Source organism: Heterodontus francisci, chromosome 41 (genome assembly GCF_036365525.1).
Source record: "Heterodontus francisci isolate sHetFra1 chromosome 41, sHetFra1.hap1, whole genome shotgun sequence".
NCBI lineage: Eukaryota > Metazoa > Chordata > Chondrichthyes > Heterodontiformes > Heterodontidae > Heterodontus > Heterodontus francisci.
Window position 1 is genome coordinate 32,177,612 of NC_090411.1, and position 20,253 is coordinate 32,197,864.

General features: G+C 43.8%; 2 protein-coding genes across 2 annotated transcripts; both read left to right on the forward strand.

Moving 5' to 3' along the window:
- The first annotated feature begins 667 nt into the window (after window positions 1-667).
- Window positions 668-11,451, forward strand: LOC137353586 (ferritin heavy chain B-like). The gene is made up of 6 exons (XM_068019945.1): window positions 668-769; window positions 1,651-1,797; window positions 2,000-2,125; window positions 10,218-10,364; window positions 10,568-10,693; window positions 11,299-11,451. The coding sequence occupies exons 1-6, from the start codon at window positions 668-670 to the stop codon at window positions 11,449-11,451; spliced, it is 801 nt and encodes a 266-aa protein (XP_067876046.1).
- Window positions 11,452-17,842: 6,391 nt separating this feature from the next.
- On the forward strand, window positions 17,843-20,001 carry LOC137353693 (ferritin heavy chain A-like). The gene is made up of 4 exons (XM_068020054.1): window positions 17,843-17,944; window positions 18,832-18,978; window positions 19,178-19,303; window positions 19,846-20,001. The coding sequence occupies exons 1-4, from the start codon at window positions 17,843-17,845 to the stop codon at window positions 19,999-20,001; spliced, it is 531 nt and encodes a 176-aa protein (XP_067876155.1).
- The last annotated feature ends 252 nt before the right edge of the window (window positions 20,002-20,253 follow it).

Sequence of the window (20,253 nt, forward strand, 5' to 3'; positions counted from 1 at the left end):
AAGGTGAAGAGGTGACTGAACAGAGATCTTCAAAGTGATGAGAGGGTTTTGATAGAACAGATAGAGAACAATTATTATCTCTGGCAAGTGGATCAATAACCAGAGGTCATAGATTCAAAATCATTGACAAAGAATCTAGAGAGAAGATGAGAAATTTTTCATTGAGACAGTTCTCGGGATCTGGAACGCTCGACCTGAAAAGATGCCGGAAGCCGATTCCAGAAATAATTGTAATGGGATTGGACGGGTGCCTGAGGATCAGAAACGTAATGGGCAATGGACAAAAAATAGGGCAATAAGCATGACTGCTCCTTCCATGAGCCAGCACAGTCACAAAGGGCCGAATGGCCTCCTGTGCTTTAAGTTTCTATGACTGTAACCCAAAAGCAGTGAGACTAAGCTCCCAAATCTGCCTGTACCTCAAAGCTCTGATTGGCTCTGGGCCTCACTCCCTCCCCAATACCCCATCCCCTTTGTTCATTGGTGCCTAGATTCATGGGCGATTCCAGACTGGTTATTAGGGATGTCAATCATCATTGGTGATGTCATTGCCTGTCTGAAATCAGGCTGTTCCAGTGGTATAAATACAGGAGATTGTGGTAGAAAGAGTTAATGCTGGAATTTACTAGGTGATAGTGAGTAGTAATAGTATATCGTAATAACTAAGATGGCTTCCCAAGTGCGTCAGAACTACCACAAGGACTGTGAAGATGCTGTTAACAAGCAGATCAACCTGGAGCTCTATTCCTCCTATGTTTACCTGTCCATGGTGAGTTTTGTATTCCTTGTCACTGCATTCTGAAAAATGGGAATTTTTCTTGCGTAGTTAACTAGCTTTAAACAATATTTAACTCTTTTCTTTGTGAAAATTTGCGGGATGAGTGGGTGGGGAACAGTGGGGATTCTTTGAGCAGACTGCTGCAAGTGTCATACAGGAGGGTTCTTGTGAGTTAATGGACTGCTCCTTGTAGCAGCTGCTGTTTATTGAGGTTTAATATGTGAAACTAGCTGTTACTACCTGGGTTTGTAACTGAGCACAAACCTAATACTTTGACTAGGAAGATGTATAGTCTCAATCTAGTAGCTTATTCTCTTGCTTTCAAAAAAAAGATACAGCTTTTACTGCATCAGGATATCCCAAGTACTTTAGTCAATGAGATGCTGTTTTACTAGTGTCAATATTGTTACACAAGAAATGCAGTAGCAAATTTGTGCACAGAAAATTCTCAACAATGGGATAGTAATTGGATTATCTGGCTTAGTGATATTTATTTGAGATAAATGTTGGTAGGATACTGGAGAGAATATCTATGTTCTTTGAAGTAGTGTTGTGATGTTTCCCATCCAGCTGATGGGACCTTGGGTTGATATGTCCTCATGTGAATACCTGCAAATAGGAGGAGGGACAGCTTCGAGATGAAGTGTCATCTCAATCTTCTTTCCATCCTAGGTCATTGAATCTTTCATCCTTCCTTTTGGATAACTTCCCCTCTTGAACCTTCAAAAATAATAAATTGAGTTTTGCTCGTTAACAAATAATATCCATTTTCTCAGATTGAGAAATCATTAACTGGGGAAGTGGGGTAATTGATTTTGAATTCTATATTATGATCTAGATCTAGCATGAAGCTGTTTAAATTCTCTCCACAGTCCTATTACTTTGACCGGGATGATGTTGCCCTGCGTCACTTTGCTGAGTTCTTCAAGGAGCAGTCACATGAGGAACGGGAGCACGCTGAGAACCTGCTGAAATTCCAGAATAAACGTGGAGGCCGAATCATCTTGGAGGACATCAAGGTTGGATTCAATGAATGATTGCCCTCCTGTCCGAATCCCTTCAGATAGAATTGGTTCCCATTTGATTCCATGGTTGTGGTTGTTTTAATATTGTAACACATTGGTTCCTAGTAACATGGATGTCTTGTTTTTTGTTTTTTTTTTTTTTCCACCCCTGCTTACCTTGTCCATTGTAAGTGAAGTGTCTGACTTTCATTTCCAGAAGCCAGAGCAGGATGAGTGGAGCAATGGTCTGGAGGCAATGCGGAGAGCTCTGCAGATGGAGAAGGATGTGAACCAGAGTCTGCTGGATCTGCACGAACTCTCCACTGGCAACACTGACCCTCATGTAAGTTCTCAATGTGGGCTATTTGATAAAGTGGAGCTGGTAAAACCTTTCCCCATTCTCAAGCTTTGTGTTGGGGTGTCTCACTTGGGTTTCTTCAGGGGATGGTTGGGGAACAATATGGTGTTTGGGTGGAGGGAAGGGAGGTTGGTCTACTGTTAACTTTGTGTGAAGTGTCCCAGTGATTCTGTTGTCTCAACACCTATGCATAAGAACAAATCTGGCATGGACCTCAACTGCACCTCTTGACTGTCCTCCAGTCCAGTAGGGCACAGATTCAAGCTAATGGGCAAAAGAAGCAATGGGGGACGTGAAGAAAATTTTCACAGCAAGTGGTTAGCATCTGAAATCCACTAAATGGAGGCAGGTTCAATGGAGGGAATTGGATTGTTTTCCCAAAAGGAAGCCCATCTTCTATGGGAGAAGGCAGGGGAGTGGTTCAAGGTCAATTGCTCTTTGGAAAGCCAGTGCAGACATGACTGGTCAAATGGCCTTTTTTGCTCAAACTATTGGGATTTAAAATTGAAACTCTTTAGTCAAAGCCAAGCTCTCACTGCTTGGTATCTGCTGCTGGACATAACTAGTTTCATTTTTTTTTTTTCTCCACCCCCAGCTTTGTGACTTCCTGGAGACTCACTACTTGGATGAGCAAGTGAAGATGATCAAGAAGCTTGGAGATCACATCACCAACCTGAAGAGACTGGGAGCCCCTGACAATGGCATGGGAGAGTACCTGTTTGACAAGCACACACTGGGGGAAGAGTGAATGAACTGACTGCAGGGATCAAGCTTGCTGTCTTTACTGCTCATGTTTTCTATTTGTGTGTGTATGCAAGTTTGTGGAGTTGAGACCTGGTCTCTTTAATGTGAAATGTAATAACTAAATAAACTGCTTAATATTGGACTAGAATTTGCTTCCTTGGAATTGTTTAAATCTGCTTGCTCTTGCATAACAGCATCTTTAAACATTATAAAACATTCAACAATGCTGTACAAGACTGAACAAAATATGTTTCTCTGAGGCACAAAAGGAGACCAGGGAAAAGCTTAGTCAAAGTGTCTTGTTTCTAAAGGAGTGATGGGAAAGAACTCCAGAAGCTAAAGTACAAAGAGCTGTTACCACTGGTGCTGAATATTCTCTGCCTCAATTTCAACTCTCTCGAACCCCCCCTAAATACACAAATATTAGCTGCAACTTGTGAAAATGCAAAGGATGTTTGGTGTGAATTCATGTGCTTTTTTTTTCAGTCCCAGTCTCTGCCCGAGGGCTGAGCAGTTCTGGTATTTAATAAGCTACCAATCACAGTCTGAGTTCTTGTGCCATACACCTGGTGAACTTCACTCATGTAAACCATAACTGCTGCTTCTGCCTTCCTGCTATGGCTATTGTACTCACAATGTCTGAATTCCAAATACTGAAGGGTATTACAATTGGAAATTAACCTGCTATGCCATAATTTCAGTCTTTCAGGGGGAGGAAGTATGGATTCTGGGGACAAAGAGGGACTGGTACTGTAAATCTTACACCACCTCTCTTCATCTAGGCTCTTATTTCCTTCCATAAAAGCTTGGATAAGGCGGAGAATGTGTGGAAATGTCCTCCAATCTAATCCTTTCGGAAGCAGTGAACATATTTCCTTAAATGCATAAAGCTCTTAAACCACATATTGGCATCCCTTCCACCTATGAAAGATGATTGCCATTAAGCAAACAATCCATTTAGAGTCATTTACAGCACATAAAGAGGCCATTCAGCCCACTGAGTCCATGCCAGCTCTCCACAGAGCTATGCTGTCAGTCCCAGTCCCTGGCACGATCCATGTACAAAGAACAGTACAGGACCAGGCCATTCGGCCCTCCAAGCCTGCGCCGATCTTGATGCTTGCCTAAACTAAAACCTTCTGCGCTTCCGGGGTCCGTATCCCTCTATTCCCATTCTATTCATGTATTTGTCAAGATGCCTCTTAAACGTCTCTATGGTACCTGCTTCCACCACCTCCCCCAGCAACAAGTTCCAGGCACTCACCACCCTCTGTGTAAAGAACTTGCCTCGCACATCCCCTCTAAACTTTGCACCTCTCACCTTAAACGTATGTCCCCTAGTAACTGACTCTTCCACCCTGGGAAAAAGCTTCTGACTATCCACTCTGTCCATGCCGCTTATAACTTTGTAAACCTCTATCATGTCACCCCTCCACCTCCATCGTTCCAGTGAAAACAATCCGAGTTTATCCAACCTCTCCTCATAGCTATTGCCCTCCAGACCAGGCAACATCCCGGTAAACCTCTTCTGTACCCTCTCCAAAGCCTCCACGTTCTTCTGGTAGTGTGGCGACCAGAATTGCACGCAATATTCTAAGCGTGGCCTAACTAAAGTTCTGTGCAGCTGCAACATGACTTGCCTATTTTTATACTCTATGCCCCGACCGATGAAGGCAAGCATGTATCTGCCTTCTTGACTACCTTATCCACCTGCATTGCCACTTTCAGTGACCTGTGGGCCTGTACGCCCAGATCTCTCTGCCTGTCAATACTCCTAAGGCTTCTGCCATTTACTGTATACCTCCCACCTGTATTAGACCTTCCAAAATGCATTACCTCACATTTGTCCGAATTAAACTCCATCTGCCATTTCTCCGCCCAAGTTTCCAACCGATCTATATCCTGCTGTATCATCTGACAATCCTCATCACTGTGCGCAACTCCACCAACCTTTGTGTCGTCCGCAAACTTACTAATCAGACCAGCTACATTTTCCTCCAAATCATTTATATATACTACAAACAGCAAAGGTCCCAGCACTGATCCCTGCGGAACACCACTAGTCACATCCCTCCATTCAGAAAAGCACCCTTCCACTGCTACCCTCTGTTTTCTATGACCGAGCCAGTTCTGTATCCATCTTGCCAGCTCCCCATGTGACTTCACCTTTTGTATCAGTCTGCCATGAGGGACCTTGTCAAAGGCTTTACTGAAGTCCATATAGATAACATCCACTGCCCTTCCTTCATCAATCATCTTTGTCACTTCCTCAAAAAACTCAATCAAATTAGTGAGACACAACCTCCCCTTCACAAAGCCATGCTGCTTCTCGCTAATAAGTCCATTTGTTTCCAAATGGGAGTAAATCCTGTCCCGAAGAATCCTCTCTCATAATTTCCCCACCACTGACATAAGGCTCACCGGCCCATAATTTCCTGGATTATCCTTGCTACCCTTTTTAAAGAAAGGAACAACATTGGCTATTCTCCAGTCCTCTGGGACCTCACCCGTAGCCAATGAGGATGCAAAGATTTCTGTCAAGGCCCCAGCAATTTCTTCCCTTGCCTCCCTCAGTATTCTGGGTAGATCCCATCAGGCCCTGGGGACTTATGTTTAGTTTAGTTTAGTTTAGAAATACAGCACTGAAACAGGCCCTTCGGCCCACCGAGTCTGTGCCGACCATCAACCACCCATTTTATACTAATCCTACACTAATCCCATATTCCTACCACATCCCCATTTGTCCCTCTATTTCCCTACCACCTACCTATACTAGGGGCAATTTATAATGGCCAATTTACCTACCAACCTGCAAGTCTTTTGGCTTGTGGGAGGAAACCGGAGCACCCGGAGAAAACCCACGCAGACACAGGGAGAACTTGCAAACTCCACACAGGCTGTACCCAGAAATGAACCCGGGTCGCTGGAGCTGTGAGGCTGCGGTGCTAACCACTGCGCCACTGTGCCGCCCAACACCTCCTCCTTTTTGATAATGAGATGACTGAGACTATCTAGACTCCCTTCCCTAGGCTCATCATCCACCAAGTCCTTCTCCTTGGTGAATACTGATGCAAAGTACTCATTTAGTACCTCGCCCATTTCCTCTGCCTCCACACATAGACTCCCTTCTCTGTCCTTGAGTGGGCCAACCCTTTCCCTGGTTACCCTCTTGCTCTTTATATACATATAAAAAGCCTTGGGATTTTCCTTAATCCTGTTTGCCAATGACTTCTCATAACCCCTTTTAGCCCTCCTGACTCCTTGCTTAAGTTCCTTCCGACTGTCTTTATATTCCTCAAGGGATTCGTCTGTTCCTAGCCTTCCAGCCATTACGAATGCTTCCTTTTTCTTTTTTGACTAGGCTCACAATATCCCGCGTTATCCAAGGTTCCCGAAACTTGCCGAACTTATCCTTCTTCCACACAGGAACATGCTGGTCCTGGATTCTAATCAACTGACGTTTGAAAGACTCCCACTAGGAGTGGGAGGTGGGAGGTCTTCTCGGTGCACATTTGCTGATGGCTGTGAAGGCTATTCCTTGAGAAGCAGATTCTGCCACAAGTGTTGCAAGTGAAGTTACCAAGTGACGCTGCGTTTTTGGCCTTGGCGCCTGTGCCAATCTACTGTGGCCATTTGTTGTCATGGTACGCCATTTCCCCCTTTTACCAGCTAGTGACTCCCAGATGCAATAGTCAACGTTTAGGGTCTTCATGTCACGCTTGCAAGCGTCCTTGAAGTGGAGCTTTGGGAGCCCCACTGGATGTCTGGTTCTGGCTACCTCACCATACTTTGGGTATGCGACCATCTTCCATCCTGCAGACGTGTCCGATCCACCGAAGCTGCCTCTGTTTGATTAGTGCCAACACACTTGGGAGGACTGCCACATTTGTGATTTTGTCCTGCCAGGATATACCCACAATGCACCACAGACAGCAAGATGGACATTATTGAGCTTCTTTTCCTGGTAGCTGTAAGTTTCCCATGTTTCACAGCCATACAGCAAGGTGCTGAGAACACAGGCCTTATAAACCATCAGCTTGTTTCTAAGGGTCAGCTTGATGTTATCCCATGAGCGTTTTGTGAGTTGGCCAAAGGGGGTAGCTGCTTTTCCTATGTGTGTATCGAGCTCCGCATCAAGGGACAGACTGTCTGTCACCATGGACCCAAAGTAGCAGAATCTGCTAACCACTTCCAGTCGGGTGTTATTCAGTGTGATCAGGGGCAGAGAAGCAACACCTTGTCCCATGACCATGGTTTTTTTGACGCTTATAGTCAAGAAGAACAAGTTAAAAGCAGAGGAGAGACAGTCCATGAGTCTTTGTAACTGAGTTTCCATGTGAGCTGTATCCAATCTAGTCCTTCTGGAGGGAGCAAACATCTTTCATTAAACGCATAAAGTGAATAACCTAAACCACAAAGTCAGTTCAATAGATTTTCTCCTTCCCCACCCCCTTCCTTAACCTCAACATTTTCTCTTCCTTCAGCAGTTGCTCCAAAAGTGTATCAATTTGTATTTCAGCATATTGTACATTTCATACCAAATCCATTGCAAATCCTACAAGATCTTCACTTGTCTCCTTCGCCCTTACCAATAGATTCATATGTTGATGCTACAATTGTAATTATCCAATGTTTACAAGTTAATTTTGGGATTGTAGTTGAGAACCGCACAGCATGAAATAACATTGCCGACTTCAACAATGGGAAATAGGCCGCACACAAGCAGCAGTGCCTTTAAGATGAACAGGTGAACAGCCACGTGGAAATCCTAAAGGGAATTACAGGGAACAGTGATCTTCACTCATTCCATTTGCATCTCTCACAGAGGTTCCCAGTCACCTTATTCAATTTTTGCCACTGTGTGAAAATTCACAAATAGCAAAGGCTGCATCTCATCACATTGAGATTTTCATACTGATCAACATCCCTACTCCCTACAAGTAGTGACACTGATTTCAAAGAGGTCCTGTGGAAAGAATCAGTCAATGGTTCCCTCTGAACCAGTTACCACAGGCCTTATACAAAGTCTCTGCTGTCCACCTGGGTGGCCATTGAGTGACCATGTGCTGTCCATCAATTTGGTCAAAACCATTCAGGACCGCAGGACATTCACTGCATCTCGGATACTTTTTGACCAGAACAGGTGTAAATACCCGGATGCATTTTCTGTTCAGGTGGGTCAACCGTGCCCGTTGGTGGCATCTCTCCCGAGTTGCTCATGACTGTAGCACGATTGGTGGCTCCAGATGTGAATCGCTGCCACCCTGCCTGGCCCATCTAAAACAGAGATTTAATCCAATGCAACACATCTCATCACCTAATCCAGGACTGAACCACTTCTGTAATTAAACCAGATCTCACAGCTTTAGATTTCAGAGAAACACGAACATGAGGCAAATGAACCACAGGGTAGATAATGAAATTTATCTTTCCCAAATTCCTTTGCAAAGAAACAAACTCGGTCAGATTATAAAAAGCTGCTTTAGAAAAAATAGCAAATTATCATTTAATTTGAGGTTGTGGTGCTGGAATGTTAAACCACGAGGTACTTTCAGATTTGAGGAATGTCAAGGAACCTTTAGGAAGGGTGCAGAGGAGGTTTACCAGGAATTTACCAGGGATGAGGGACTTCAGCTATGAGGAGAAGTTGCAAAAGTTAAGACTGTTCTCCACGGAACAGAGAAGGTGAAGAGGTGACTGAACAGAGATCTTCAAAGTGATGAGAGGGTTTTGATAGAACAGATAGAGAACAATTATTATCTCTGGCAAGTGGATCAATAACCAGAGGTCATAGATTCAAAATCATTGACAAAGAATCTAGAGAGAAGATGAGAAATTTTTCATTGAGAGAGTTCTCGGGATCTGGAACGCTCGACCTGAAAAGGTGCCGGAAGCCGATTCCAGAAATAATTGTAATGGGAGTTGGACAGGTGCCTGAGGATCAGAAACGTAATGGGCAATGGACAAAAAATAGGGCAATAAGCATGACTGCTCCTTCCATGAGCCAGCACAGTCACAAAGGGCCGAATGGCCTCCTGTGCTTTAAGTTTCTATGACTGTAACCCAAAAGCAGTGAGACTAAGCTCCCAAATCTGCCTGTACCTCAAAGCTCTGATTGGCTCTGGGCCTCACTCCCTCCCCAATACCCCATCCCCTTTGTTCATTGGTGCCTAGATTCATGGGCGATTCCAGACTGGTTATTAGGGATGTCAATCATCATTGGTGATGTCATTGCCTGTCTGAAATCAGGCTGTTCCAGTGGTATAAATACAGGAGATTGTGGTAGAAAGAGTTAATGCTGGAATTTACTAGGTGATAGTGAGCAGTAATAGTATATAGTAATAACTAAGATGGCTTCCCAAGTGTGTCAGAACTACCACAAGGACTGTGAAGATGCTGTAAACAAGCAGATCAACCTGGAGCTCTATTCCTCCTATGTTTACCTGTCCATGGTGAGTTTTGTATTCCTTGTCACTGCATTCTGAAAAATGGGAATTTTTCTCGCGTAGTTAACTAGCTTTAAACAATATTTAACTCTTTTCTTTGTGAAAATTTGTGGGATGAGTGGGTGGGGAACAGTGGGGATTCTTTGAGCAGACTGTTGCAAGTGTGTCATACAGGAGGGTTCTTGTGAGTTAATGGACTGCTCCTTGTAGCAGCTGCTGTTTATTGAGGTTTAATATGTGAAACTAGCTGTTACTACCTAGGTTTGTGCTCAGTTACAAACCCAATATTTTGACTGGGAAGATGTTCAGTCTCAATCCAGTAGCTTATTCTCTTGATTAAAAAAAATATATACAGCTTTTACTGCATCAGGATATCCCAAGTACTTTAGTCAATGAGATGCTGTTTTACAAGTGTCAATATTGTTACACAAGAAATGCAGTAGCCAATTTGTGCACAGAAAATTCTCAACAATGGGATAGTAATTGGATTATCTGGTTTAGTGATATTTATTTGAGATAAATGTTGGTAGGATACTGGAGAGAATATCTATGTTCTTTGAAGTAGTGTTGTGATGTTTCCCATCCAGCTGATGGTATCCTGGGTTGATATGTCCTCATGTGAATACCTGCAAATAGGAGGAGGGACAGCTTAGAGATGAAGTGTCATTTCAATCTTTCCATCCTAGGTCATTGAATCTTTCATCCATCCTTTTTGGATAACTTCCCCTCTTGAACCTTCAAAAATAATAAATTGAGTTTTGCTCGTTAACAAATAATATCCATTTTCTCAGATTGAGAAATCATTAACTGGGGAAGTGGGGTAATTGATTTTGAATTCTATATTATGATCTAGATCTAGCATGAAGCTGTTTAAATTCTCTCCACAGTCCTATTATTTTGACCGGGATGATGTTGCCCTGTGTCACTTTGCTGAGTTCTTCAAGGAGCAGTCACATGAGGAACGGGAGCACGCTGAGAAACTGCTGAAATTCCAGAATAAACGTGGAGGCCGAATCATCTTGGAGGACATCAAGGTTGGATTCAATGAATGATTGCCCTCCTGTCTGAATCCCTTTTAGATAGAATTGGTTCCCATTTGATTCCATGGTTGTGGTTGTTTTAATGCAGTCATTCAATATTGTAACACATTGGTTCCTAGTAACATGGATGTCTTTTTTTTTTTCCACCCCTGTTTACCTTGTCCATTGTAAATGAAGTGTCTGACTTTCATTTCCAGAAGCCAGAGCAGGATGAGTGGAGCAATGGTCTGGAGGCAATGCAGAGAGCTCTGCAGATGGAGAAGAATGTGAACCAGAGTCTACTGGATCTGCACAAACTCTCCACTGTCAACACTGACCCTCATGTAAGTTCTCAATGTGGGCTATTTGATAAAGTGGAGCTGGTAAAACCTTTCCCCATTCTCAAGCTTTGTGTTGGGGTGTCTCACTTGGGTTTCTTCAGGGGATGATTGGGGAACAATATGGTGTTTGGGTGGAGGGAAGGGAGGTTGGTCTACTATTAACTTTGTGTGAAGTGTCCCAGTGATTCTGTTGTCTCAACACCTATGCATAAGAACAAATCTGGCATGGACCTCAACTGCACCTCTTGACTGTCCTCCAGTCCAAAAGGGCACAGATTCAAGCTAATGGGCAAAAGAAGCAATGGGGGACGTGAAGAAAATTTTCACAGCAAGTGGTTAGCATCTGAAATCCACTAAATGGAGGCAGGTTCAATGGAGGGAATTGGATTGTCTTCCCAAAAGGAAGCGCATCTTCTATGGGAGAAGGCAGGGGAGTGGTTCAAGGTCAATTGCTCTTTGGAAAGCCAGTGCAGACATGACTGGTCAAATGGCCTTTTGCTCAAACCATTAGGATTTAAAATTGAAACTCTTTAGTCAAAGCCAAGCTCACACTGCTTGGTATCTGCTGCTGGACATAACTAGTTTCATTATTTTTTCTCCACCCCCAGCTTTGTGACTTCCTGGAGACTCACTACTTGGATGAGCAAGTGAAGATGATCAAGAAGCTTGGAGATCACATCACCAACCTGAAGAGACTGGGAGCCCCTGACAATGGCATGGGAGAGTACCTGTTTGACAAGCACACACTGGGGGAAGAGTGACTGAACTGACTGCAGGGATCAAGCTTGCTGTCTTTAGTGCTCATGTTTTCTATTTGTGTGCATGCAAGTTTGTGGAGTTGAGACCTGGTCTCTTTAATGTGAAATGTAATAACTAAATAAACTGCTCAATATTGGACTGGAATTTGCTTCCTTGGAATTGTTTAAATCTGCTTGCTCTTGCATAACAGCATCTTTAAACATTATAAAACATTCAACAATGCTTTACAAGACTGAACAAAATATGTTTCTCTGAGGCACAAAAGGAGACCAGGGAAAAGCTTAGTCAAAATGTCTTTTGTTTCTAAAGGAGTGATTGGAAGAGGTTTGGGGAAAGAACTCCAGAAGCTAAAGTACAAAGAGCTGTTACCACTGGTGCTGAATATTCTCTGCCTCAATTTCAACTCTCTCGAACCCCCCTAAATACACAAATATTAGCTGAAACTTGTGAAAATGCAAAGGATGTTTGGAGTGAATTCATGTGCTTTTTTTCAGTCCCAGTCTCTGCCCGAGGGCTGAGCAGTTCTGGTATTTAATAAGGTACCAATCACAGTCTGAGTTCTTGTGCCATACACCTGGTGAATTTCACTCATGCAAACCATAACTGCTGCTTCAGCCTTCCTGCTATGGCTATTGTACTCACAATGTCTGAATTCCAAATACTGAAGGGTATTACAATTGGAAATTAACCTGCTATGCCATAATTTCAATCTTTCAGGGGGAGGAAGTATGGATTCTGGGGACAAAGAGGGACTGGTATTGTAAATCTTACACCACCTCTCTCCCTCTAGGCTCTTATTTCCTTCCATAAACGCTTGGATAAGGTGAAGAAAGAGGAGAATGTGTGGAAATGTCCTCCAGTCAAATCCTTTTGGAAGCTGTGAACATATTTCATCAAATGCATAAAGCTCTTAAACCACATGTTGGCATCCTTCCACCGATGAAAGATGATTGCCATGAAGCAAACAATCCATTTAGTCATTTACAGCACAGAAAGAGGCCATTCAGCCCATTGAGTCCATGCCAGCTCTCCACAGAGCTATGCTGTCAGTCCCAGTCTCTGGCACGATCCATGTACAAAGAACAGTACAGCACAGGAACAGGCCATTTGGCCCTCCAAGCCTGCGCCGATCTTGATGCTTGCCTGAACTAAAACCTTCTGCGCTTCTGGGGTCCGTATCCCTCTATTCCCATTCTATTCATGTATTTGTCAAGATGCCTCTTAAACGTCTCTATGGTACCTGCTTCCACCACCTCCCCCAGCAACAAGTTCCAGGCACTCACCACCCTCTGTGTAAAGAACTTGCCTCGCACATCCCCTCTAAACTTTGCCCCTCTCACCTTCAACCTATGTCCCCTAGTAACTGTCTCTTCCACCCTGGGAAAAAGCTTCTGACTATCCACTCTGTCCATGCCGCTTATAACTTCGTAAACCTCTATCATGTCACCCCTCCACCTCCATCGTTCCAGTGAAAACAATCCGAGTTTATCCAACCTCTCCTCATAGCTATTGCCCTCCAGACCAGGCAACATCCCGGTAAACCTCTTCTGTACCCTCTCCAAAGCCTCAACGTCCTCCTGGTAGTGTGGCGACCAGAATTGCACGCAATATTCTAAGTGTGGCCTAACTAAAGTTCTGTACAGCTGCAACATGACTTGCCTATTTTTATACTCCATGCCCCGACCGATGAAGGCAAGCATGCCATATGCCTTCTTGAATACCTTATCCACCTGCGTTGCCACTTTCAGTGACCTGTGGGCCTGTACGCCCAGATCTCTCTGCCTGTCAATACTACTAAGGCTTCTGCCATTTACTGTATACCTCCCACCTGCATTAGACCTTACAAAATGCATTACCCCACATTTGTCCGAATTAAACTCCATCTGCCATTTCTCCGCCCAAGTCTCCAACGGATCTATATCCTGCTGTATCATCTGACAATCCTCATCACTGTCCGCAACTCCACCAACCTTTGTGTCGTCCGCAAACTTACTAATCAGACCAGCTACATTTTCCTCCAAATCATTTATATATACTACAAATAGCAAAGGTCCCAGCACTGATCCCTGTGGAACACCACTAGTCACATCCCTCCATTCAGAAAAGCACCCTTCCACTGCTACCCTCTGTTTTCTATGACCGAGCCAGTTCTGTATCCATCTTGCCAGCTCTCCTCTGATCCCATGTGACTTCACCTTTTGTATCAGTCTGCCATGAGGGACCTTGTCAAAGGCTTTACTGAAGTCCATATAGATAACATCCACTGCCCTTCCTTCATCAATCATCTTTGTCACTTCCTCAAAAAGCTCAATCAAATTAGTGAGACACAACCTCCCCTTCACAAAGCCATGCTGCTTCTCGCTAATAAGTCCAATTGTTTCCAAATGGGAGTAAATCCTGTCCCGAAGAATCCTCTCTCATAATTTCCCCACCACTGACATAAGGCTCACCGGCCTATAATTTCCTGGATTATCCTTGCTACCCTTTTTAAAGAAAGGAACAACATTGGCGATTCTCCAGTCCTCTGGGACCTCACCTGTAGCCAATGAGGATGCAAAGATTTCTGTCAAGGCCCCAGCAATTTCTTCCCTTGCCTCCCTCAGTATTCTGGGTAGATCCCATCAGGCCCTGGGGACTTATGTTTAGTTTAGTTTAGTTTAGAAATACAGCACTGAAACAGGCCCTTCGGCCCACCGAGTCTGTGCCGACCATCAACCACCCATTTTATACTAATCCTACACTAATCCCATATTCCTACCACATCCCCACCTGTCCCTCTATTTCCCTACCACCTACCTATACTAGGGGCAATTTATAATGGCCAATTTACCTACCAACCTGCAAGTCTTTTGGCTTGTGGGAGGAAACCGGAGCACCCGGAGAAAACCCACGCAGACACAGGGAGAACTTGCAAACTCCACACAGGCAGTACCCGGAAATGAACCCGGGTCGCTGGAGCTGTGAGGCTGCGGTGCTAACAACTGCGCCACTGTGCCGCCCAACACCTCCTCCTTTTTGATAATGAGATGACTGAGACTATCTAGACTCCCTTCCCTAAGCTCATCATCCACCAAGTCCTTCTCCTTGGTGAATACTGATGCAAAGTACTCATTTAGTACCTCGCCCATTTCCTCTGGCTCCACACATAGACTCCCTTCTCTGTCCTTGAGTGGGCCAACCCTTTCCCTGGTTACCCTCTTGCTCTTTATATACATATAAAAAGCCTTGGGATTTTCCTTAATACTGTTTGCCAATGACTTCTCATAACCCCTTTTAGCCCTCCTGACTCCTTGCTTAAGTTCCTTCCGACTGTCTTTATATTCCTCAAGGGATTCGTCTGTTCCTAGCCTTCCAGCCATTCCAAATGCTTCCTTTTTATTTTTGACTATGCTCACAATATCCCGCGTTATCCAAGGTTCCCGAAACTTGCCGAACTTATCCTTCTTCCGCACAGGAACATGCTGGTCCTGGATTCTAATCAACTGACGTTTGAAAGACTCCCACTAGGAGTGGGAGGTGGGAGGTCTTCTCTTGGTGCACATTTGCTGATGGCTGTGAAAGCTATTCCTTGAGAGGCAGATTCTGCCACAAGTGTTGCACGTGAAGTTACCAAGTGACGCTGAGTTTTTGGCCTTGGCGCCTGTGCCAATCTACTGTGGCCATTTGTTGTCATAGTATGCCATTTCCCTCTTTTACCAGCTAGTGACTCCCAGATGCAATAGTCAACGTTCAGGGTCTCCATGTCACGCTTGCAAGCGTCCTTGAAGTGGAGCTTTGGGAGCCCCACTGGATGTCTGGTTCTGGCTACCTCACCATACTTTGGGTATGCGACCATCTTCCATCCTGCAGACGTGTCCGATCCACCGAAGCTGCCTCTGTTTGATTAGCACCAATACACTTGGGAGCTCTGCCTTTGAGATGACTGCCACATTTGTGATTTTGTCCTGCCAGGATATACCCACAATGCACCACAGACAGCAAGATGGACATTATTAAGCTTCTTTTCCTGGTGGCTGTAAGTTTCCCATATTTCACAGCCATACAGCAAGGTGCTGAGAACACAGGCCTTATAAACCATCAGCTTGTTTCTAAGGGTCAGCTTGATGTTATCCCATGAGCGTTTTGTGAGTTGGCCAAAGGGGGTAGCTGCTTTTCCTATGTGTATATCGAGCTCCGCATCAAAGGACAGACTGTCTGTCACCATGGACCCAAAGTAGCAGAATCTGCTAACCACTTCCAGTCGGGTGTTATTCAGTGTGATCAGGGGCAGAGAGGCAACACCTTGTCCAATGACCATGCTTTTAGTCAAGAAGAACAAGTTACAGGCACCGGAGAGACAGTCCATGTGTCTTTGTAACTGAGTTTCCATGTGAGCTGTATCCAATCTAGTCCTTCTGGAGGGAGTGAACATATTTCATTAAACGCATAAAGTGAATAACCTAAACCACAAAGTCAGTTCAATAGATTTTCTCCTTCCACACCCCCTTCCTTAACCTCAACATTTTCTCTTCCTTCAGCAGTTGCTCCAAAAATGTATCAATTTGTATTTCAGCACATTGTACATTTCATACCAAATCCATTGCAAATCCTCCAAGATCTTCACTTGTCTCCTTCGCCCTTACCAATAGATTCATATGTTGATGCTACAATTGTAATTATCCAATGTTTACAAGTTAATTTTGGGATTGTAGTTGAGAACAGCATAGCATGAAATAACATTGCCGACTTCAACAATGGGGAATAGGCCGCACACAAGCAGCAGTGCCTTTAAGATGAACAGGTGAACAGCCATGTGGAAATCCTAAAGGGAATAACCGGGAACAGTGATCTTCACTCATTCCATTTGCATCTCTCACAGAGGTTCCCAGTCACCTTAAAAATCTTCGCCATTGTGTGAAAATTCACAAATAGCAAAGGCTGCATCTCATCACATTGAGCTTTTCATACTAATCAACGTCCCTACTCCCTACAAGTAGTGATACTGAATTCAAAGAGGTCCTGTGGAAAGGATCAGTCAATAGTTCCCTCTGAACCAATAACCACAGGCCTTATACAAAGTCTCTGCTGTCCACCTGGGTGGCCATTGAGTGACCATGTGCTGTATATCAGTTTGGTCAAATCCCTTTGCGACTGCAGGACATTCACTGCATCTCGGATAGTTTTTGACCAGAACAGGTGTAAATACCCGGATACATTTTCTGTTCAGGTGGGTTAACCGTGCCCTTTGGTGGCATCTCTCCCGAGTTGCTCATGACTGTAGCACGATTGGTGGCTCTGAATGTGAATCGCTGCCACCCTGCCTGGCCCATCTAAAACAGAAATTTAATCCAATGCAACACATCTCATCACCTAATCCAGGACTGAACCACTTCTGTAATTAAACCAGATCTCACAGCTTTAGATTTCAGAGAAACACAAACATGAGGCAAAAGAACCAGAGGGTAGATAATGAAATTTATCTTTAGCAAATTCCTTTGCAAAGAAACAAACTTGGTCAGATTATAAAAAGCTGCTTTCGCAGAAATAGCAAATTATCATTTAATTTGAGGTTGTGGTGCTAGAATGTTAAACCACGAGGTTCTTTCAGATTTGAGGAATGTCAAGGAACATTTAGGAAGGGTGCAGAGGAGGTTTACCAGGAATTTACCAGGGATGAGGGACTTCAGCTGTGAGGAGAAGTTGCAAAAGTTAAGACTGTTCTCCACAGAACAGAGAAGGTGAAGAGGTGACTGAACAGAGATCTTCAAAGTCATGAGAGGGTTTTGATAGAACAGACAGAGAACAATTATTCCCTCTGACAAATGGGTCAATAACAGGAGGTCACAGATTCAAAATCATTGACAAAAACTCTAGAGAGAAGATGAGAAATTTTTCATTGAGAGAGTTCTCGGGATCTGGAACGCTCGACCTGAAAAGGTGCCGGAAGCCGATTTCAGAAATAATTGTAATGGGAGTTGGACAGGTGCCTGAGGATCAGAAACTTAATGGGTAATGGACAAAAAGTAGGGCATTAAGTATGACTGCTCCTTCCATGAGCCAGCACAGACACAAAGGGCCAAATGGCCTCCTGCGCTCTAAGTTTCTATGACACTGTAACCCAAAAGCAGGGACATCGTTGAGACTAAGCTCCCAAATCTGCATGTACTTCAAAGCTCTGATTGGCTCTGAACCTCACTCCCTCCCCAATACCCCATCCCCATTGTTAATTGGTGCCTGGATTCATGGGAGATTCCAGACTGGTTATCAGGGATGTCAATCATCATTGTTGATGTCATTCCTTGTTTGAAATCAGGCTGTCCCAGTGGGATAAATACAGGAGACCATAGTAGAAAGGGTCATTGTTGGAAATTTCTAGGTGATAGTGAGCAGTAATAGTATATAGCAATAGTGAAGATGGCTTCCCAAGTGTGTCAGAACTACCACAAGGACTGTGAGGATGCTGTTAACAAGCAGATCAACCTGGAGCTCTATTCCTCCTATGTTTACCTGTCCATGGTGAGTGTTGTATTCCTTGTTACTGCATTCTGAAAAGTGGGAATTTCTCTAGTGTAGTTAACTAGCTTTAAACAATATTTATCTGTGAAATATTTGGGTGGGGAGGGGAGCAGTGGGATTCTTTGAATAGTGAGTGCTACAAGTGTGCAATATGGGGGGGGGGGGTGGTTCTTGTGAGTTAATGGACTGCTCCTTGTAGCAGCTGTTCTCTATTGAGTTTTTTTAATATGTAAAACTAGCTTAGTTACTACTTTGGGTTTGTAACTGATCACAAACCTGATATTTAGATTGTTTAATTTAATAATTAGCAAAGGTTCAGTCTCCATGGAATGGCTTATTCTCCTCCTACTTTTTAAAAAAAAAAAGAAATCAGTGGGACAGCTTTTACTGCCTTAGGTCCCAAGTACTTTATAGTCAATGAAATGCTGTTTTTCTAGTGTCAACACTTGTAAAATAAGAAATGCAGTAGCCAATTTGTACAGAAAACTCTCAATAATGGGATAGTAATTGGACACTCTCTGGTGCATTGATATTTGGTTGTGATAAATGTTGGCATTCTACTGGAGAGAACTTTTAACTTCTTTAAAGTAGTGTGATTTACGTTCAGCTGATGGGACCTTGGGTTAATATATCCTCATGTCCCTACCTAAAAATAGGAGGGAAAGCTTGGAGATTAGCTTGACTGCAATGAAAGGTCATTACAATCCTATTTCCTTTCTTTAGGATAACTTTCCCCTCTTGAACCTTCAAAAACAATAAATTGAATTTTGCTAGTTAACAAATATCCATTTTCTCCAAGATTGAGACCTTGCGAATTGGGGTATTTGGTCTTGTCTATAATATTATGATCTAGATCTAGCATGAAGCTGTTTAAATTCTCTCCGCAGTCCTATTACTTTGACCGGGATGATGTTGCCCTGCGTCACTTTGCTGAGTTCTTCAAGGAGCAGTCACATGAGGAACGGGAGCACGCTGAGAAACTGCTGAAATTCCAGAATAAACGTGGAGGCCGAATCATCTTGGAGGACATCAAGGTTGGATTCAATGAATGATTGGCCTCCTGTCTGGATCATTTTTAGATGGAATTAAATGGGAACCAGTTCTGTGGTTGTGGTGGTTTTCATGCAGCAATTTTATATTCTAACTTTGGTTCCTAGTAAAATGGACTTCTATTTACCTTTTACTTGTTTGTTTTAATCCATTGTAAGTGAACTGTCTGACTTTCCTCTTCAGAAGCCAGAGCAGGAAGAGTGGGGCAATGGTCTGGAGGCAATGCAGAGAGCTCTGCAGATGGAGAAGGATGTGAACCAGAGTCTGCTGGATCTGCACAAACTCTCCACTGGCAACACTGACCCTCATGTAAGTTCTTCATGTGGCCTATTGAATGAAGTGGTGGTTTAAACTTTTCCCATTCAAAAGGTCTCCATTCTCAAATAGTTTTGTGTTGGGGTGGCTCATTTGGGATTCTTCTGTTGGGGTGGATGGTTGGGGGATTGTATGGTGTTCAGGTGGAGGGAAGGGATGTTGGTCTATTAACGGAGTGAAATGTCAGTGATCCTGGGATCTAAGCACTTATGCAAATCTTGCATGAATCTCCACTGCACCTCTTGACGACTGCCCTCCAGATTTAAGCAGAAGCAATGGTGGCATGAAGAAAGTTTTCTAAGTGGTTAGCATCTGAAATCCACTAAGAGGAGGCATGTTTAATGGAGGGAACTTTTTTCTGTTCAGAATGTGCTGGGTTATGGGCAGAAGGCAGGGGAGTGGCTCAAGATAAATTGCTCTTTGGAAAGCCAGTGCAGACATTGGTTTTCAATTTTAGTCTTTAGTCAAAGCCAAGCTCTCTCTGCTTTGTATCTGCTGCTGGATATAACTAACTGCTTTTTCTCCCCCACCCCCAGCTTTGTGACTTCCTGGAGACTCACTACTTGGATGAGCAAGTGAAGATGATCAAGAAGCTTGGAGATCACATCACCAACCTGAAGAGACTGGGAGTGCCTGACAATGGCATGGGAGAGTACCTGTTTGACAAGCTCACCCTGGGGGAGAGTGACTGAGCTTGATCCCTGCAGTCTATTGTGTAGTACTTGTGTTTATATCATGTGCAAGATCCCCCTGTCGTGTAGGGAATTGTGACTTTGTACAATGAGTTGAGACCTAGGCTGTTGTGGAAGTGCAATGTTAATTGTAAATAAACTGCTTGATGTTGGACTGGATTTTGCTTCTTTGTAAAATTAAACAATTCCATTATTCTGAGTTAACAATTTAGTTTGCATCCAACAAAATTCCACTGGGCTGTGCAACTGCTT

What these genes read in the sequence shown, in the direction of transcription:
- LOC137353693 (XM_068020054.1), top strand. Translation starts at nt 17,843, where the DNA reads ATGGCTTCCCAAGTGTGTCAGAACTACCACAAGGACTGTGAGGATGCT. An exon ending in TCATCTTGGAGGACATCAAG is followed by an intron (nt 18,979 to 19,177) that starts GTTGGATTCAAT and finishes TTTCCTCTTCAG; the next exon opens with AAGCCAGAGCAGGAAGAGTG. An exon ending in CTGGCAACACTGACCCTCAT is followed by an intron (nt 19,304 to 19,845) that starts GTAAGTTCTTCA and finishes CCCCACCCCCAG; the next exon opens with CTTTGTGACTTCCTGGAGAC.
- LOC137353586 (XM_068019945.1), top strand. Translation starts at nt 668, where the DNA reads ATGGCTTCCCAAGTGCGTCAGAACTACCACAAGGACTGTGAAGATGCT. An exon ending in TCATCTTGGAGGACATCAAG is followed by an intron (nt 1,798 to 1,999) that starts GTTGGATTCAAT and finishes TTTCATTTCCAG; the next exon opens with AAGCCAGAGCAGGATGAGTG. An exon ending in CTGTCAACACTGACCCTCAT is followed by an intron (nt 10,694 to 11,298) that starts GTAAGTTCTCAA and finishes CTCCACCCCCAG; the next exon opens with CTTTGTGACTTCCTGGAGAC.